The sequence below is a fragment of the Lepisma saccharinum genome, chromosome 1 (genome assembly GCF_977018435.1).
Source record: "Lepisma saccharinum chromosome 1, izLepSacc3.1, whole genome shotgun sequence".
NCBI lineage: Eukaryota > Metazoa > Arthropoda > Insecta > Zygentoma > Lepismatidae > Lepisma > Lepisma saccharinum.
The window spans coordinates 142784161-142805802 of record NC_139229.1 but is presented as its reverse complement, the minus strand read 5'-3'; the positions used below and the strand labels follow the sequence as shown (position 1 = coordinate 142805802).

General features: G+C 39.6%; 1 protein-coding gene across 2 annotated transcripts in view; it reads right to left on the bottom strand.

Moving 5' to 3' along the window:
• LOC145989234 (uncharacterized) overlaps positions 1–21642 on the bottom strand; it is a 50060-nt gene that overhangs the window by 12708 nt on the left and 15710 nt on the right. For both annotated transcript variants that reach the window (XM_083124558.1, XM_083124549.1), the window contains exons 2-5: positions 17202–17387; positions 14487–14678; positions 12058–12434; positions 237–387 (exon numbers count right to left, since the gene is read on the bottom strand). In XM_083124558.1, coding sequence (XP_082980684.1) covers positions 237–387; positions 12058–12434; positions 14487–14678; positions 17202–17382 — 901 coding nt within the window. In that variant the 5' untranslated portion in view covers positions 17383–17387. The remainder of the gene's footprint in view (positions 1–236; positions 388–12057; positions 12435–14486; positions 14679–17201; positions 17388–21642) is intronic.

Sequence of the window (21642 nt, the reverse complement as noted above, 5' to 3'; positions counted from 1 at the left end):
AGAGCTCCTTCCTATCGATATCTTCACGGAGAGGTCATCTGGGCAAAACTATCTACATGGATAGGTAATTTGTACATCAATATCTTCACGAGAAGGTAATATTGACACTGGTTTTGTAACATCTTCATGTGCAGATAAAATCTACTTTAATCTACACCACTGAAATTTTTGGAACAGTTTGTGCTTCTGAGAACTTTACAAAGAAAATAAAAGTGCCACTATATTCTATGACTCACCCGTATGTATGTACGTGTGCTTCTTCATGTCCGACTTCTGGTGGAACCTCTTCCCGCAGTACTGGCAGGGGTACGGCCGGGTGTCCGAGTGGATGAGGAGGTGCGTTGACAGGGTGGAGGAACGCTTGAACGACTTTCCGCACTGTTTGCACTGGAAAGATAAAACGACAGCGAATAATGAGATGCAGATCAGGGGATGCATATATAAAATTATACTTGCTTGGAGTAATCCAAACAATTATAGCAAAAATATATATACAACATATACAGGAGCAAAATTGCTCCCAGCACTCGCAAAACCTATGTAATCAGTTTCCTCAAGGACGCCTATGTAAATATACGAACTCTTAGGCTTGTTTTCAGTAAAAGAAGGGTTGATGGGTGACCATAAGCGCTCCAAAGCTCGCGCGAACGAAATTCAGTAGCCATGGTTGCTAAGTGTTTCTTTTTGCACTTACCTTTCTATCCCTACACTTCCCTCTGCCTTTCTTTTCTTCGTTCCGCTATGTTTTTCTTTTTTCTTTCTTCCTATATTTCTCTATCAGTTTTAGTATTTCTTTCTTTCAATGTTTTCTATTTTTTATTCCTCTCTCTGTTTCTCTTTGTCTTTCCTTCTGTCTTTCTCTATCGCTCTCTCTACTTTCGTCTCTCATTAATTTTATCTCCTCCTTTTATTCCTCTAACGGTGTGTCTGATTCTTCCTTTATTATAAATGAAAATTAGGTATTAGGGTGGTCTCAGAGAAACTCACGGTGGGCTGCAGCCCACCAATTGCTGACAACTCATGACATCAGGGCGCCTATGACCCAGATAAAATCCAAGTTGTGAAGAAGAAAGAATAAAAAAGGGTCACGAATACTTCCCAAATAAGATTACAGATAATAGGAAATCATTGTCTTTAAGAACTGTTAACATTAATATTGGCTCATTCTTTAAAAAAAACTGAAATTTAAAACTATGGCGATATATTTTGAACAATCCTCGTATAAAGGCAAAACAAGGGAAGTATCTCTTCGTGTAACAGGGCATTATCATAATGAAAACCATAAACAAGGGGAAGAGAAAAGACGTCTGCTGGCCGCCTGCCAAAGGGAAGCTACGTGGCACGCTACTTCCGGCTAGACCGGAAGTACTCGTGCCACCAAACACAATACACACTTATTGCCACGCGTCGTGGGAGAAATTTACGCATTCACGTTACGATACGCTGAATTCTTAAGCGCGTAGCCTTGAAAGGACGAGGGTGATGTAATCATTACATGTGTCTTACAGCTGGAAACAATTTTTGTTTGATAATGAACGGCACACTTCTGTACTCAAATTACTTGTCTTTGTTTTGTGCGTCTTGGCGACACCATACGGACTGCATGCACTAGCGACCGTTAACGGTTGGCTGAAGACGAGCTGGTTAAAAGATAACGGACTTGCATTCCGGAAGCCGTGGACTACTCTTGGTAAATATCGGTTAGTATCTTTGAATAAGGCCAGGTCCAGATTCCTCATTAGTAGTGTGCAAATTAACGAGTGGGGGAAGAGGATTTCTCCAGTGGCGTTCTCATATTATTTTGGTTGAAGAGGGCTCAGCTTTGGGTTTCGTGGTTAGTAATATTATCTATCTCTATTCCTTCTGCGGATTTATAAGCACCTACAACTTTTAAAATAGGCAAGGAGACACGAAGCAGTGTTAAAATAGGCACTTAAGAAGACATTATGAAATAAAAAATTGTACCAAAATAGACAGTTAACTGAACTTATTATTAATTTTCTGCACTCAGTTGCACACTTATTAAGTGTTCTAGTGTTGCCCTTCGTGGCGGAGTAGTTATCACAAGAAGCTACGACGCCAGGGGTCCCGGGTTTGAATCCCAGTTAAGACATGGATGTTTGTGTCCGTCTGTCCTGAATGAGAAAGAGATTTGGTATTAATTGATGTGTGTGGAAAGCTGCCACTTAGGGGTCTTCCTTTCAATAAAAAAAAAGTCGATTGGGTGTCTGACTGCCACGAGGGAGACCTGGGTACGATTCACAGGGTGGGTGATTTAAGGTCGGAATTTTTGTGGTCTTGTCTCCGCGTAAAGCAGTTCTAGAGCTCACCCAGCCTCAAATCAGTGGGTACCTGGGGCTACTCTGGGTGGGTATAGGCTGTCGGAGCGTGGTGCTGATCACATCACCTCCAAAAATGGACGAGATAGAGAATATTTGGGGCCCTACCCCCACATCCCCTAAATGTGCCTTCTAGGTCTGGTGCTATATGAACAGGAAACTTTACTATGTTTGTATTGTATTTTTGTCATTTTGGTTACTTTTCTATTTCTTTTGGCTAATCGCGACGATGAAGAGGAATTAAGATTATGTGAAATTGATGAAGAGACAAAGAACACGATGATACTTACAGAACACGGTGTTAATGTGGAACTGGCGTTTTTAAGCACCATTTTTGGTGTCTTGTTACACCATCTGCTGTCAACCCACACCAAGTATGGAAGCTTTTAGCACTCTAAATGGTTTTACCAGTGGTATCTGATAAGCCGTTGACAAGTTGTCACAATGTACAGGATTGCGCACAAAAAAATGAGGCGATGTTGTCAGATATAAATTGTTCTCAAGGCATTCTCACTTCTCTTGTGTGTGTGTGTGGACTTACACATGTTTTTGCAGTCATTAACCTAACCTAACCTGACCTGACCTAACCTAACTTTTGAGTTTGAGTACATTGGTATGATTTACTATTTTATTTCTAATTTCTCTCTCTCTTCTTGTCTAAAGAAAAAACAGTTTTGCGCACAGACTTTAAAGCTATCAAAGTGGCGACGTTCGATCAAAATCTGTGCGCAAAACAGGTCAGTGAGATTTGTGCGCAATTCGGTTGCGGCGCTCTAAATAGGTGTTGTGTTACACCACTTTTCGTTGCAACTCAGTTGCACATTTTTCACAGTGTACAGTCAGAGAAAGTAGTTCTTGGGCCACGAGACCTACGATATCATAACATCTTAGAGCCTGTTGTCTATGCAACCCAACAAACAAAATTGTCACTTAGGTTTTCCTGGTGAACCTGGCTTCTCGGGAACGATTGAATAGCTATTGACAGCAGCGTGAGTCATATTCCCAGGCCCAGCCATAACAAACAACAGCTGGTTGCAGTGAGACCAGCAGAAAAAGTTTCAGGAATTGGTTTCTTAACAACAGCTACTCGTAAGGATATGTTCTCTTTACTGATATTAGAGTCATTGTCAAGAAAGTTCACTGAAATTGTGGTTTTCATCGAATCATCATCGCGCAACACACATGCTGGAAGTCCTTGAAAAAGATTGGAGTTAAAAACAACTACTTGACAAATGATAAAACGAATCGATATTCATTAGTCCCAACTTAGAATTTTGTGTAAGGCATGGATCATCATGTCCTATTATCCATTTCATAGCTTCATTAATTATCCTCATCGCCTTTGTTGACGCAAGTGCTAGAAAAGCAATATGAAATAAGCAAAATGAAGAAGTTACATTTTCATCGATTTCACGCGGCGATAGACAAAGTTTCATTAATCGGAAACCAAGGCCCTCCTCGTTCTGCTTCATTGTCATTTTCCCTCCACTTTGCCTGGCGCGATTAACCTGATGTTGATTAATGCAACATTAATTAAAATAACCAACCAACGAAACAATACACAAAGTGCACCAAAGCGGCGCATATTATGAATAGGTAAACTGTGATATTATGCTAATTTAGAATTTAGTAATAAAATGGGAATTTTGGGGCGTTCAGTTAAGTGGCTGCACATCCATTACGTTATCGCGATATCATCAAATTGTACGAAGCGTGTCTACACCTACGTAAAGTGCCAGTCCCCGTGATGGAATATTTAGCGCAAAGCCAGGGCTTTAAGATCAAATTTGTTTTGTTATTGTTTTTATTAGTAATTTTCTCAGTTTTCTTCCTCTGAAGTTAAATTATTCATGACAACGATTTATGATTACATTAAACACATGAATGAACATACACAATGGACCCATTTTGGTCGGAACTCGAACTCGGAACCTTGTTCGGCAAGAAATACAAATATCCATAAGGCATGAGTGTTTCATTGGAGATGTTCCTCTACTTCCGTCATTTTATCACTAATATATTTCTTTAATATACAATAATAAATCACAACTACCTAAAAATAAATATTATTTTGCATTTTCACGTGCACATGTTTTTTTACGGTTAGTGTGTGAACTGGCACCTGTTTATTTAGATTGTTCATTATGTTTCGTGTGTAGTTAAAGATAGGGAAAATGCTTGTGGATCGATTAGGGCAATAAGAATTCCGTCCGTGACGGAGTGGTTAGCACAGTGTGCTACGATGTCTGATGTCCTGGGTTCGAATACCGTCGTGCGTATGGGTGTTCTTTGTGAGTGCCCCTTCATCAATTCTATTATATCACTCATCCTCGTCGTCGCGATTAGTAAAAGGTGAAAGGAAAACGACACTAAATAAGAAAATAAAAAGAGGTTATAAGAAGCATTCTTATTTCCGGACGTGTCCTAGATTTTAGATTTGTGTCTGGCCTCCGGAAGAATTTGAAAGAAATCACAAATGTCTTATACGTATTTTGGGCATCACGTAACTTCAAATTAGATGGAGAAACAGAAAATCTGAGGGAAGTCTGAGATAACGTGGTTCCTTGAAGAAGTATGCTTAAATCAAAGAGTGTGCATGGTTGCTACTGGATATTCGGAAAAACAATTACAATCCCAGCTCAGAAATTACTTCCCGATTTTCTAGATCCGGAAAAGTCCAGATATATGTATAAAAATGCTTACTTTGTGAAGTTTTATCGATACAATAAGTGTCGGTAATTTGTTCGAAGTAACAAGTTTCATTCCAGAAATTACATAAACAGTCCTTATTGGATTGATTGATTTGGTGTTTTAAGTCCACTTTATGCACAGTAAGGCTAATCGGGACTGGACCTACAGTTTTATAGTGGGATCTGAACCGCTATGTGCCTCCACCGGGTATCGAACCCGGGACCCCTTGATTACAAGGCAATGACGCTACCACTGCGCCATCTGTGGGGCCCTCAGTCCTTATTGGTAAAACAAGGCACAAAATTCTGTTTTTTTTCAGTGTATAGCAGTTTTTTACATTTCAATAAACAAGAACTTCCAGACTTTGTTTACGAAATTGTGAACTTTTTCCTTCCCGAATTCATGGATTGTTTTCCCTTCCTGGCCCCGTCTCGACGAAAAACGTTCTGTCTTGCATACACAAGTTGAAATCACGTACGGCTGTGCTATTAATTAGCAGTTGAAGAATTTTTAAATCAACCGTTCACTTCAATATTAATTTTTGAGCTGAAGATGTGTCATATTCTCGTTATATGTTAAGATGTTCTAGTAACCTATTATATTTACTGGAAATGCGATCGTGTCCAACATTTGGAGACAATTTGTCCTACTTTCCGCTGAAGAGTGATCTGATAGCCCTATGTGTGATAAGAACGGTTTTTACTCAATTTCTGATATAATTTATTCCAGCATTTCCTTCAACTTCTATTACCTTGTTATTACCTTAAATGATTACACAACTTTTCCTTCGTGCTCGACCTTTGGGTTCAGAAATGTTTACAACACCCCCATCTCCCGCATGTAAATAGCAGGAGGCAACAACACTCTGGAAGACCATAATGTATACAACTTGTTTACTACATATTGTAGAATGTTAGCTTGATATAACTGTGGATTGGAACGAACGAACGAAATAAAATACCTGTTTCATACGCACACTGGAACGAGCGCAGGCCTGCTGTGAGTCACTCCGGCAGTGAAGGTCACTGATCGAAGCAGTTGTTGCTTGCTTGCTACAAGCAGGCGCCTTATCTCTGCTCAAGGAAACACAGAAATGTTCGTTACTTTTTCTTTCGCCAGACTAATGGTGAACATTTACAGGAACGTAAGGAGTAGTATCGTATTTTATTGGAAGTATGTTTCGTGACGTATAAAAGATATCATAACAATATGTAAATCTCTTTTGTGGCCTACACTAAACTTATGTTAAAGTTTCATTGACATGTGAAAGCGGAAATTTAGAGATCCTTCTTCCTTACATTTCTAAACAACCGAAGAGTGGGGTGAACGTGAAACTACTTATTGTTCGCAACACCGATATGTATTATACAAATGGTCTCTAATAAAAAACCCTATTACATCACAGGAAGTGATTTTAAGACAATTCTACCATGTATCCAACGTAACCAATATTCAGATTGATTCCAATCTTCTGTTTGGCTTTTTTTGTGTCGCATTTTTATCTCTTGCGATAATCGCGACGATGAAGATGATGGGTAATGATGCGAATGCAATGCTACATCTAAGCCTCGACAGGTTTCGAACCTGGATCCTCTGGCTTTGTAGAGAGTTACGGTGATTTTTATTTTTATTTTCATTTGGTATTTAAGTCCACTTTATGCACAAAAAGGCTAATCGAGACTGCTTCTACAACTTAAAGTGGGATCCGAACCACTATGTGTCTCCACCGGGTATCGAACCGGGGTCTCCTTGATTACAATGCGACTCCGCTACTACTGCGCCATGGGGAAGGCTAAGAGAGAGAGAGAGAGAGAGAGAGAGAGATTTACGGTGACTACGGTAATGAAGAATTGAAAGTAGCAGAACGACTAAGCTATTCTTTATTCAATGAATATTATGAATGTCAGTTCAAATTGGAAAAAAAAATAATTCGAAATTTCCAGAGTGCGTTATAAATCGTAATTTTTCTCTTTCCACACATTATTTTGCTACTAGATAATTGCATGCTAAGATGTAGAAAATGCTACATTTTCAGTGTGTCGAATTGAGATTTATTTCTGAGAATGGAGTATTGGGAAAAGGATCACCTCACATGTTTAGATGATACCCTCCCACCACACACACACACACACACACACACACACACACACAAAGGATAATGTCTATTGTTCTTATATCGAAATATAACATGTATAAATTGTGTCAAGAAGAATTGGAGCCTATTCACATCCCTACGGAATTTGGAAGAAAGCCCACGTAGAGATTGGGAAGTTCTGTTCCGACAAAATCGGGATGTATGTAATATAGTAAATTAGAAAGCAAAGTGCTACCTTGTGCTTTGCACCAAGCCGTTAAGGCGTATAGGGGGTGTGGGGTTAGGGCGCCAAGATTTCTTCATCAGGCCGAAGGTGGGGATGATGTGATCAGCACCACGCCCCTGGCCGCCTTAACCCCCCACCCCAGTTTCCTCCAGGTACGCACTTTATACGAAGCTGGGTGGGTACCAGAGCAGCTTGAACAGATGGACAAAATTCCGATTCTCCCCCGTCGGTGATCGAAGCCAGATCTCTCGCATGATATTAAAACGCCCTAACGATTGAGCTACTGCGGCACATATAGTGTAGTAGCCTATATAATTAAGGCAAGAATTGTTTTAGTGTTTCGTTCAACGTTTTTAGGCGAATCATTTTCGGAGATATAACGTGTAGCTCTTGTCGGTTGTGCGACCTGGCTTGAGAAAAGGCGATTTTCTGACGAACAACATTCAACCTGACAGGTCACGTGACTTTCCTACATTTCCTGTGCCTGTTGGCTTTTGCATGAAAGACGAGTTGCTCTTGAAACAGACAGAATCACCCGATCACCTAAAGGTGCAATGTGTGTTGCCTACCCTTCCGGCATTATTTACTGCCATTGAAATCTTATGGGGAAGAACTTTTTTCCACCACTGTACTGTGAAGAGACAAAGTAGTTTTAAACGAGCGGGACTTAGCAAAAGTTACCAAGAAAGCCATTTTAGGCAAGATTATGCAAGACAAGAACCAGAAACAATGCGTTCAGGCTCCCAACACATCAAGGTTTATGTTTCAATACAAACAAATAAATACGGAAAAGAGGCAAACATCTTCACCTTATACATAGCATTATTGCACGTAATGAAAGCTTATTTCCAGGCATAATCTGTTGAAATATAAGTTTGTATTGAATTGTGTGAGGAGTGCAGACGAGTTACTGTTGATTGCCGCGACTGCGTGATTTGGGTTCTTGTTAACGTGAATGTATGACGTATGAGCATTTCCACATACTACACACATGGTTCTCCTCACGCAACGTGACATGCAAGCTTCAGCCCAATCAGATATTGGATAAAAACATTAACTATTAACAATAAGTTAGTTCCTTTCTCCCGCCATAGTTCTGTCCGTAAATTCTAATGGATTTCTAATTGTCATTGCCATTATTCCTATGATTATTATTTCATATTGTTATTTTTTTTCAAGGTTTCGCCTAATCAGGTGAATGGCATCTGTTTATCCGCCAGTCAATCATGAACCAAGAGTGTCATGAAGGATGACTAATCGACACGTGCTTCCTCCCTTGCTGTAAAGTGTTAACACTTAATAAGTGTTTTTCTACAGGTGTGTTTCCCGGCTTGTTCAAACGTGCCAATATTGTACCTATCTACAAATATGGAGACAAAAATTCCACAAATTCGTACAGACTGATCTCTCTTTTGTCACCTCTCTCCATTGTCTGTGAGAAAATAATTAAAGACAGGTTGCTAAAGTTTACATCTCCCCTTATAAATACTGCTCAGCATGGTTTCCTTCCAGGCATCTCTTGCTTGACCAATCTATCGGTATTACTTTCACATGCTACTCAGTCTATCTCAAATAATTCCCAGCTTGACGTTATATATTTGGACATTTCAAAAGCCTTCGATGAAATTATTCATAATCTCCTTCTTCATAAATTACAATCCAGATTTAACATCCATGGGAAATTTCTATCCTTACTACAAGACTATCTGATTGCACGTGAGCAGCGTGTTATCCTTCCTGGCACCTCTTCCAGCTTTCTTCCTGTTTTGTCTGGAGTTCCCCAAGGGAGCGCCTTAGGCTCACTTTTGTTTCTTCTTTACATGGATGATCTCCCCGACAGACTGTCCTCTCTCCCTATAAATAATACTTCTGTTTGCTGATGACTGTAAACTCTTCACAGAAATCTCATCAGAACACGATGCTTTAATCTTACAGCAAACTCTTACAGAACTACTTGTGTGGTGTCGCCAGTGAAAACTTCAATTGAATCCAAAGAAATGATCCTGTCTCACCATTTCCCTAAGAAGGAACAAACTCGATTCTGCTTATTATCTTGAAAACAATCCCATCCAAAAAGTTTCCTCTCAAAAAGATCTCGGAGTTATCATCGACGAAAAACTAAACTTTAATGAGCACATTACGAACACTACTATAAGGGCAATGCGTCTTCTCGGTCTTCTGTACAGGTTCACTGAAATCCAAAACCAATCATCAATCAGCATATTTTACAAATCCCTCATCTCCCCTATTCTTGAATACTGCTCTCCTATCGGGACCATGGCTTCAAAAACAAATCTTTCCCGGATTGATTCTGTTCTCAACTTTTTCCTCGCCATTGCTCGCCACAGAATACCTTCTCTGAGGCACCTTCACAAAACAGATATTATGTCTGTCTTCAATATCCAACCACCACACACTCGTCGCGAATTAGTAGACATGAAATTCTTGCACAAAATCATGAATGGTAAAATTAAATGCGAATTTCTGTTCAACAAATTTCACCTTTGCGTCCCCGCACGGCCAACCCGCAACGTTAAGCTCTTCCACAATCCCACCACAAGGCTCGCCCTTCTACAGCGGTCTCTTTTCTACAGACTTCCTCACTCATATAATAACCTGCCTCCAAATGCGTACGTATTCTTGCCAGAACAAAGTTTTAGAAAATTGTTAACGATGTATGTACAGGGTGATTTTTTTAAAACTCATGGTTTTCTTTGTTGTGTAAAATTTGTAAATGAAGTATTATTTCCATGCGGATTGTGGCAAATGAATAAGGAAGGATGGGAGATTTATTGGAGTATGTTTACCGGTTTATATGCATCCCGGGTAATATCACCCACGCCTCAACAAAAACAGCAAATATTCACCAGTGTACCTTTCGCGTCTATATGGTCTGGGGGTTTGGATGCAGTGCGGAGGTTTAAGTTTCCTCCTGTAGATAGCACCGTTGTCATTGTCAACAATAACCAGGAAACTGAGCTGTACAGGGCAATATTCATGGAATTTGTTGAAAGTTTGGACGACATTGAACTCACACAGGGTTATTTTCAACAGAATGGTGCTACATGCCATACATTGCATGACAGTATGGCACTGATTGAAAGTTTTTTTGCGAATAGGGTTATTTCAAAGGGATTGTGGCCTCCGAGGTCTCCAGACTTAACTTCACTTGACTTCTTTCTGTGGGGCTTCCTAAAGGGACGTGTGTACACAAACAACCCTACATCCCTGGAAATGTTGAAGCAGAACATTATCACTGAAATTGCGAACATTAGCGCAGAAACACTTTGTCAGACAGCCCTTAACATGGAACGGCGTGTTCGACTTTGTTTACAGGAAGGAGGCACCTTACTTTCAGCACCTTCTTTAATGGTGAGATGTTATGTCATATGTCTGTGCCATAATTTTTATGTTTTATTTATGTTTGAGTGAATACAAAAAAAAGAACTCATTTTCATTTTCATTAATTCAGTTTAGCAAAAATCCAATACTTCAATGTGATTGTAGGGTACACTGATGAATATTTGCTGTTTTTGTTGAGGCGTGGGCGATATTACCCGGGATGCATATAAACCGGTAAACATACTCCAATAAATCTCCCATCCTTCCTTATTCATTTGCCACAAACCGCATGGAAATAATACTTCATTTACAAATTTTACACAACAAAGAAAACCATGAGTTTTAAAAAAATCACCCTGTATAATTTTGATTTGTTTTCAGTGCCATCTTGTTGTTGTTATTGTTATTTTCCTGCTGTTACTGTTTCAGTGTAAAATGGTCATTCAGTACTGTACCTGAAACTTTAGGTAAAATAAAATTAAAATAAGTACAAGCACTGAGGGAAAATCATGCACCTGAAACAAGAACTAATTAAGGAAAAATAATAATTGATGGCCTAAGGTACAATTAACTGTTAATTAGCTAATTATCAAATACAGCTGGTACAATTAACTAAAGACTGCAGATCCGATGCTAGTTAAAATCAAGTCATGAAACGTGTTCGATACTTTGTGATCACTCTGTATAAATCACAACACTGAGTTATGACGCAGTAGTTAGCACAGCACGCTATAAGAGCAGGGGTTCCGAGTTCGAATTCCCGCCTGGGCATGGGTGTTCAGTTATATCATCACTGATCCTCATCGTCACGATTAGCCAGAAGTGGCAGAAAAGCGTCGTAAATGATCAAACGAATCAATCAATCAGTTAGCAATAAAGTTATTGAAAACGGTTCACAGTAAAATAAAGACGGACTTGTTTGAATTAACGAAACACGTTTGGTTAAGCTTTTTGGTAACTATAAACGAACAATTGGTAGCCTTTACGAACTACTTTGTTGTTGTTGTTGTTCCAAACAAACCCTTTTCGCCTTCGTGTATCACATTTTCGTAATGAACTGTGGTAATAATTAAATTTAGAGATGAATACAGTATTTGGTTTTCATTAATATTATATTATTAAGAACTTTATTGTTAAATTCATTGTTGTCCTATGTGATTGTATTTTTATTTCTTACTTTCCTTATTGACCGTTGCTTTTTTGCCACAGGTGAACTTAAAATCAAATTCAACAACAATATTAATATAATAATAAATATCAATTAAATATACTATAAACAATTAATTGAATTGACTTATTTACAAAAGTAACTGGTACCGTTACTTCAAAAAGAGACTGACTTCCAAACACTGGCAATAACTTACTTGGAACGTTCTCTCGCTGCCCGCACTCTTGGCCTGTATGGGAGCTGATGGCGACTTCTCCTGATCGCGGGCAACCCACTCGACGCATCTCTTGGTGTGGACGTCCAAGGCTTGTGACGTGGCGAAACTCGCCCTGCACAGAAGGCACCGGTACAGGGGCGGGCTGGCCTCCAGCTTGTAGCCGGGGTAGCACCTTCCGAAGTGGATGCGAGTGGGCTCGGCGCTGAGCATCGGAGCGGTGGGCTGTTCGTCGGAGGGCGCCGGGCTGAGGTCCCCACCCTCGCGTTCGCAGATGCTCGCAGGCGACCAGATCCCGTTCGATCTCCTCGATTTGATGGACAGGTTGAGGGGCACATCGTTGTTCCGATCATCGTCGTCTGAAAGAAAAACGTATCAAGTAAAATTATTTTGTTTTTAATGAATTAAAATTAGTTTCATTTTATTTTTAAAATTAATTTTACTTTTCAAATATATAACTTTAAGAATTAGCGAATAAAATTTCTTTTCTCCAGAGCGTATTCAAGGAGAGGACTCTTGTTAATGTATCAGAAACGATGACCGAACAGCAATAGCAAATCGCAAGTTCCGTTTCCGCCTTAGAGTTAGGCAACACAACACACACAACGCCATGTGGGGAAGGGACCATTTCAGGAATTAAGTGTCCTTTTTTTATTGCAGGCGACTGTACGTATCTACAAACATCTACAGCTACAAAGGTATCCCCAGGGTGTTGCACCATGTCTTGAAAGCAACATGTTGGGGGTTGGAACTAACCTCCCCCCCCCACACACACACATTCATGATTTCGACCATATTAGAGATGGTGTGATTAGTACCACGTTCTGGCCTGCTCAACTTTGGCCCCAATGATTAGTCTTGGCGAGACTCGAAGTTGCTTTATCTTATGGACATTTCTCGAAATATTCTCTCCTGAGATCAGCCACTCCGGGATTTGAACCCGGGTCTCCAGGGTGTCAGTCCGACGGCTTCAATTTACTATATTTTGATGCATATAGGTAGCAGTTTTCTTCAACTGAAATCTAAAAATAACAAAGAATGCATTCTTAAAGCTTGTCCACTTCCGTACAGCTTACAGTTCACGAGCTGGTGGAGACAGGTTAAATTTCGTGTACAGGCGTGTGGGAACTTTTAAAATGAAGCGATGGTTGGAAGATTAATTTCATCTGTTTTCAGCTAGAGCTAGACGATTTTACTATAATATAAAGCCAGTCCCACGCGGTACCTACTTCAGTCCTTAATACTCGTATCAACGACGGAATATCTGCGTGAAATTTCCATAACATTTGTATTCGAAAACCTTAAGAAATCCTGCCTAATTGTAAGTTCGATTCTCATTACTAACTGTACACAAAATAGGATTTATAATAAAATTTGCCAAACTTCTAAAAGATACGTAAAAATTTTAAAAGTATTACTTCATAAAACTTGCATATATTGTCATATGATTTTAAAATAAAAGTTCACACAGCATGTAAGAAATGTTAATTGATTTCGAGTTAATGTAATAGAGAAAGTATGAATAACGATATGAAACAGATATGTAAGACATATGATGTGATTCCAATTAAAAGAGGGGTGTAAGGGGTGCTCCTTCCAAGTAGGCGCCCAAAAGTCAACCTCACTTCCACGTAGTGCACCCTGGACTAAAGACTAACGAGGCTCTGGCGACTGGCACTGTGGCCAGTATAATTTTGTGTGTGTTGTCCTGTTTTTTGTCCTTGTGTGTGCTGACTGCCCGTTTACAGCCTCAGCTTTTAACAGAAGTCAGAAGATTTTAGGATTTATAGTTATGCAACGTTAGAGTTGTTATTTGTAATGATAAGGGGCTGGCCCCCGTATAATGTGAAGGGTGCAAAGTAGCCTAAGTGCTGACGCACCCAAAATTTTAAATTCAAATTCAAATCCAATTAGAAGATTCGTAAAACTTTGGGAAAATACGAGATGAACGTCAATGAGTGAACTACAAATCGCGTTGTTTGATCATAACAAATTAATTTGCAAAATACAGGGTGTCCAAAAAGTAGTGAAACTTTTTAATAAAAAAAATCGTTTTCTCCTCGTGTCCCTCTGTTTGTTGGTTGGTTGGTTGATTTGGTGTTCTAAGTCCACTTTATGCACAGTAAGGCTAATCGAGACTGGACCTACAGTTTAAAGCGGGATCCGAACCACTATGTGCCTCCTCCGGGTATCGAACCCGGGACCCCTTGATTACAAGGCGACGACGCTATCACTCCGCCATCGAGGAGGCGCCCTCTGTGTGTGATTGTTGGCGTGGCTTGTCTTTATGCCTACGATAATGACACGGGTACTCTTTTTCCTAGCTCTTTCCCAGCTGATGTTAACATTGAAAACTGCAAACACTACAACCAACTATAACTATAATTTGTAGAACTATAGTACAAACTCACCTATCCTAGCCTTCTCCGGCGTGTATCCTCTGTCCAATGAGGTCCCTCTCTCAGGCGATAAAGCTTCCGGTGGGCGAGGTATGTGAGGTGAATATGGCATCAGTAGACCAGGGAACGGTGGCCAGAGGTACGGTGGGTATGGGACTGGCACCAGAGGGCTCAGAGGGCCGTAGATCACTGTAGGGCTGGGTTCTGGAAGAATAGGAGAAACTCTAGATAACATGCGCATGTTGAAATTCTTTTTTTTAAAAAAAAAGTAATAATAACATTATACATGTAGTGTATTATACACTATCGAAGTTCTGAAACAGGACGTGGGGGCTAGTAGCCACTGTTTTATAGATAGGTCGTATATTTTGTTTGTCTTAACTGCAAAGACAATGCATTACAGGCATTTTTGTAAAGTTGTACGGTATGGTTGCATGCATTCACGACTATTTGGGGGGGGGGGTGCTCGTGGCGTCTCGTCTTGAAATCATCCCTAACTATGCATGACAATGAAGGGCGGGATAGCAAGGCACTTTAAAACTGGAAGGCCGCATGTAGTTGCTTGATTTGCTTTATTTTACTTCGCTTTTTGTGCCACTTTTGGATAATTTGCGAAGGTGGGGAGGATTGATTATGATGAAATTGATGAATGGACACTCACAAACATCCATGCCCAGACCGGGATTCGAACACGGAATCCCTGGCGTCGTAGCGCGATGTGCTAACCACTCCGCGCCGCATGTAGTAAAAGGGAATAATGCTGTGATTAACACTATCGCTTAACAGTGACACCGCGAGAGGGGGGAGGGGGATGAGTCCTCTCAAATCGACCAGCCCATCTCCTTACGTTCTTTTACAAAATCTAATTGCTCCCCATCACTGCCGTACGCAGAGGGGGGGTTGATGTGATGGGACTACAGCCCCTCCAGAGATTTTGAAAAAAATAAACATTTTCAAATGAAAGCAGCAAAGAACTCTGTAAAAACCAAAGTGGTAACTGAAACTCCGCTTTAAAATGACCCATCTTTTCTTTTTTTTGTCTTTGAATAACGTTTAAGAATAACCCTCCCCAAGAACACACCTATGTAATATCCATCTCTACAATTGTATCCCCCTACGAAAACAAAATCTTGCGTACGTCAGTGCTCCCATAAAATATTAGCCCCCCCCCCCTACTTCTCTCTCCTCGGCCATCTTTTCTGTTGTCGACACTGCGATACAAGATATGAATGTTCACACTTGAAACCTATATAGACCTAAACGACCGTAACTCGTGCATTATGATGCGTGTGTCAACGCGTTGAAGAAACTAGTCATTTCCAATAAGAAATGGTCATGCATCGATAATGCCAATAATTATATAATCCAGCTCAATTGCATTGTTCCAAGGTGTGTATGTGATCCTTTTAATTCGAACAAAGTATATTGTAACAATTTTCCACACATTCGTTGTTCATTTTTTTTAAATAATTTTGCAAGCTGGCCCAACAAACGTCCTGGGAAACCTTCTTGACAATACCACAAATTAGGCTGCTTCATTGTTGTTGTGAATTCTAATGAAACATATTAATCATTAACAAACTTTTACCATCATGACTATCCTCAATGATACAAGCAGTCGGTCTCGACCGGAAAACCGGGATTCGAACACGGTACCTGCGGTAGTGAGAACATGAATGGATCTCTCAACGCGTTCAGATACTGATGATTTTTTTCCTTCACATTCAACAACACACATTTTTTCGGGATTCGCTGTAAAACCGGATATCACATAGTTGCGTTCTAAGTAGGCGAGGGGATACACTATAAAATATTTAGTAATTGCAATTTATAACCTTTGGTTTAAAAGTTGTGCAACAACAAAAAGGTAATTGGAAGTATTTATGGGAAGTTTAGTTTTTCCTCGAGTTCTTTACTACTTTCATCTGGAAGTTCTGATTTTATCAAAATTTCAAAGCCCCGTCAGCTACACGCCAGTGACAACACATATAACCTATATACTAAGTAATAATACTAGCTGCCATCTTGGTATATTTCAATAAGCCTTTCTTAATACAGTTTTCTGTTTGACGTCCCGTCATACGTTACGAAGACTGGAAAAACGAGATTTATACCCTGAATATTTATGCAACCACGCCGCACAGTCTCATAATTGACATTAATAGATCGACTATGCTATGACTATAAACTATGACATTTCTGTATACATTGAACAACTCTTATAACACAGGTTAGTACTCGTTATGCAATATAAATATAATTGTGTGCATGCTAAAGATATGTGCTTAAATAAGCGTGAAGTTACAGATCGTGAATGCCTGCATCTGCGCCTTGCCTCGCCGTCTGTAGCCAAACTGAACGCATTGTATAATCAGGTACATGTCCGCTTGGTATGTTTAAAGAAACAGCAAAGTTAATTTGGTTTAGGTCTTGATTTTATAGAACTTTCTAGGTATAGTCTCAAACAAGTCTGGAAAGTCATTTCGAAATTCGATACGAGACCGAGACTTGCATTCACTGCACAACGCAACAACAGATGTCGCAGTGTAGCTTTTAAAAGCATCAATGAGAGATCAGGAAGATTTGTATTCCAAACTTTAGCATTTGATACGAGACAACTGAGACGAAATTCGATAAAGATACGTATGTTTCACTAGCAACACTAGATAATACCAATGTAAGAATATGTGAACCTAACTGTGCACGTTGCTGTGAAACTACACTCACCTCTCAATGTAGTTCCTTTGGCGTGCTGGTCCCGTGGCGACACGAGGGAAAAGGCACTGTGTCTCTCCGAGGAACACGGAGACATGGATCGCGGCGATGGAGCCATGGCGGGCGAGGTAGGTGGGGGCGTAAGAGGCGGCGATTCTTCACGTAGGTTCTTGATCAGGAAGGACCTTGGCATTGCTTCTGAAATGACAGCAAAAGAAACAAAATGACAACATTATACTATGTTACTTACTTTACACTTCATTTTCTTTAGAATGAAAACTGTCGTTACGAATATCTTGCTTAAAGTACATTAAGTATAGGCGAGATATACCCAATGTATTGATTTGCACCTTTTAAGCTAGTAGTAGTAGTTGAAATTTTAGTTCTACAGCTACATTTTTTAATAGGGTTCTATATGTGATAAGTAGTGCTTTTCACGGACAAGTCGCCCGTGGACCGGCGGAGAGCCCATCTTCCGGCAAACTGGATGCAACATCCGCGTAACTGGAACCGCAAGCTATGTAATGAAATAAGCTCGTGCAATTACATTGACAGTTACAATAAAAATGAGCACGCACCTTGATACAAGAGCTATTGGAAATATTACCGTCCTGCTTCCACACATTTACGGCATTTTTTAAAGGAATTTTTTACTAACACGTATCAGTTCCTCTTCCGAAATTGCTTCAATTTATCTGCTGATGTTTTCTTTCAATTCTTCTAATGTATACCTTCAGGTTTAAAAGCTTGGTAGCTCGCCACGCAGATGGCATGAAAATGTATGTTTCTTGTGCAAGGCGCCGAAGAGATTTGTGAGGTGTATGTCCAATCGTGCTTCAACGTCGTCTAGTTTCTTCACTGTAAGCACACGTGATTCTTATCAAGAACAGACCCTGTTTCCCTAAATTTGTTCACAAGTTTCCGAATACTGTCTGTGTGTGGAACGGGAACATCTTAAAATTCTGCTGCAAGACGCCTTCTAACTTCCCTACAAGAATTCGTAATGAGGTAAGAGTCCTACATAAAAAAAATCGTTGTTTTAAATTTCACTGCGTAGAAAAGCACCAGTAATACGTAAACTAAAACAAAACAATCTAAAACATTTGTAAACACCTTAACACTTCACAAACACGTGCTATCAGATGCGCTCTCATTGCCCGGCGCTCTAGCTGCCGCTCCACGGACGACTTGACAGTGAAAAGCACTGTATAAATAGGACTGTAGTGGAGGTTATACGGCGTATATCCTCTGATTAACCTTACTCACGACAGTATACCTTTTTCTACCTTCTACTTTCATTTCTAATACTAATTTATGAATTTTGTCCTTTATTCCAGTGAGACGGTCAGATACTTCTGGTTTCACGTGGAGGGAAACAATGTCGAGAAAGCCCACTAGTTGATCAGTTTAAGCATCAGAAATATGTGAAGATGTAGCTGCAGATGACGCCAATTCAAGAATTTGTGGAAAACGTTCTAGTGACAAGTGTGGTGACGTATCGAAGAGACACTTTGGATTGTTTTTCTGGAGATTGATAGAAACAGCCCAAGAAGAAGGCGAATATTGCTGAAGGTAAGTATTCTACAATGTATTATTTTTTACAAGCGTTTTATTTTTAATATTATTAGCACTACTATTAAAGATATTAATACTGTACATACACGCTGACAATTCACAAAAGCAATATCAACAAGAAAATAAAATACAAGATTGCGTCTAAATGAAATCATTAAACTGCGCGATTCTATTGTAATATGTAGACCTATATTGCAATATGCCCTTAGAAATCACTTAGAAGTTAAGTGATTTCGTCCTTGTATTTAATGGAAACATAATACAAAGTTGATGGAAAAGGTCTCCACTTAACATTTCATGCAACTTAACGTATACCTTTTGAAAATTTTGGGAGTACAACACTAAGTATAAATGTTAATAAAGTTCATTTGAATCAATAATATGTTGTTGAACCGCGGTGCGTAGATTAATATGCGGAACACGATAAAATATGGGGTCTCTTAAAACATTGACACTCCTACAATCGAAGAAACTTGCAAAATGGACACCGTCTTGTATAAATGTGTGACCTGTAATGGCAGTGGGAAGAAAGTGAATGTGTGGTGGCGGTTTATTTATCACTTGCAAAAATGTGTATTTGAGGCAAAACTTTTTCTTGCCTGTTCGCAGGCGGTAAGGCTGACAGAATAGTCGATTTGGTGTCGTCACCGCGTAGGTGAGATGATGTGATACAGGTGACCACGTTTTATTGTATAAGAATATTTCATTGAAAAGTTCTCCGCTACAGTTTGTAGTTGCTTGTAGTGTTCAATCTTTTATTGCGTCACGCACGCAAATTAAAGCAGGGCTCAATTGCAGGAACATTCGACTGTCTTGCAGCTATGACATTTACGCAAAGTAACGTTTGTATCGCGACCAATGAACGCGGTTCTACAGACTGTGGACAAACCTTGTTAGTATATCTTGAAACCCTTAACTTTCTGTCAATGCGGAGAAGCTTTGCAGTCAATTAACCATTTATTTTTTCAATGCCATTTACGGCAACAACATCGTGAAACTTTACATAAAAATTTGCAACGTTCAAAAATCCCATTTCCAGTATCCATACACTTATTTCTGAACCTCAAACTACGATCATGTGGATCTTGTATGGATTTGCCCTGAAACATAACTTCTACTTCACAATGTAAAAATGTTCATAACCCCCAGAATAAACTATACAAAGATAAACCATAACATCTCACTATGTCTTACGAAGAAAGGATTCTGGTTCTGAAAAAGTGACAATGGGGTATATAATTTCTTGAGGAAAGTGATTAGCATATAGATTACTGTGCTTGGAACAAGATCAAAGACATTAAAACCAGCACTCGGCAACTTTGGCTAGAAATCGCTTTAAGGCGTGTGAGCCAATAAAAGAAGATCTTGAAACCAACATGCCGAAATGACAAAGCGCACGTTCACAACAGCAATCTGTGCTATTATCCACAATACAATCTCCAGTATAAACAAACTATTAATAGTATAGCAAATTAATAACTCCGAGAAGGAAGAACCAAGTCAACCAGTTGTAGAAAAACCTCTGCGAATGAAACGATGCTAGGCGGCCAGTAATGACTCATTGCCAAGGTTTGTCTGTTTGTTTGTGATAATGATGACAGATAACCCACTCGACCTCATGGAAGAAAGCGTCAAGTGTACCTATCTGGTACTGAATTAGTATTAAGGAAGAAAAACACACACCCCTTTCATCTGATACCAGAAGCAATTGATAAAAGTAGCAAGATATATGACGCCAAACAAGCTTCAATCTAGCTCGGAAATCTCTTGCCCTTTGGTGACAATAATCACAGACCGCTATTAATAATGCACACAAAGCAGCATGAAGGTCGAATTAGTGTCTTACAATGTCCGCACGAAAACTCAGTTGTGTCTACAGAAGAAAAATGTTTCGATATGTGCGCCAGAACGATCACAGAGAAAAATTGTCGCAAGGCCTACGTGCGCTACAGTGACCAAATGATCTGACTACTGTATACATTATCAGGGTCTTTCAGTTCCACTGATTTGTATATTTGTAATTTTAGTTGTTCCTGAGATAATGAAGGTTAAATGGATAGCGATCTTTGACTTTTTAATTGTGTCTCACACACACAGTGCAGATAGATATTTGATTCTTTATACTCGGTGCAAGATAAGGTTGAAATCGGAATTAACTGAAAAAGAATATTATATATATATATATATATATATATATATGGGGGGGCTGTATATAATACATATATACATGCGTCGTCGCCTTGTAATCAAGGGGTCCCGGGTTCAATACCCGATGGAGGCACAAGTGGTTCGGATCCCACTTTAAACTGTAGGTCCAGTCCCGATTAGCCTTACTGTGCATAAAGTGGACTTAAAACAACAACTCAAACTACATATATACATACATATACATATATAAATATATACATGAATATTCTCGAAAAAAATTAGTAGCTCGTCGCGATTAACCAAAAGTGTCAGAAACGTGACGTAAGTAAACAAATTAAATCAATCAATCAAAAATCAATTATTGATTGATTGATTTGCTTTATTTTACTTCGCTTCTTGTGTCACTTTTGGCTAATTTGCGAAGATGGGGATGAGTGATGATGATGAAATTGATGAATGGACAGTCACAAACATCCACGCCCAGGCCAGAATTCGAACGCGGGACCCCTGGCGTCGTAGCGCGATGTGCTAACCACTCTACCACGGGGGCCGCCTCATATATCATAAAATACATCAATTTACAGTTCAGAGAATTGATTCTTAATTTACCAGCATATCTTCATTTCACGCACATTAACGAGCACCGGCACAGCTACTATACAATGACTACAAACAAAAGAACCTCGGCCAGAAGCCTTCGCGCATCTTCCCCTCCATCCCTTCAGCTCGG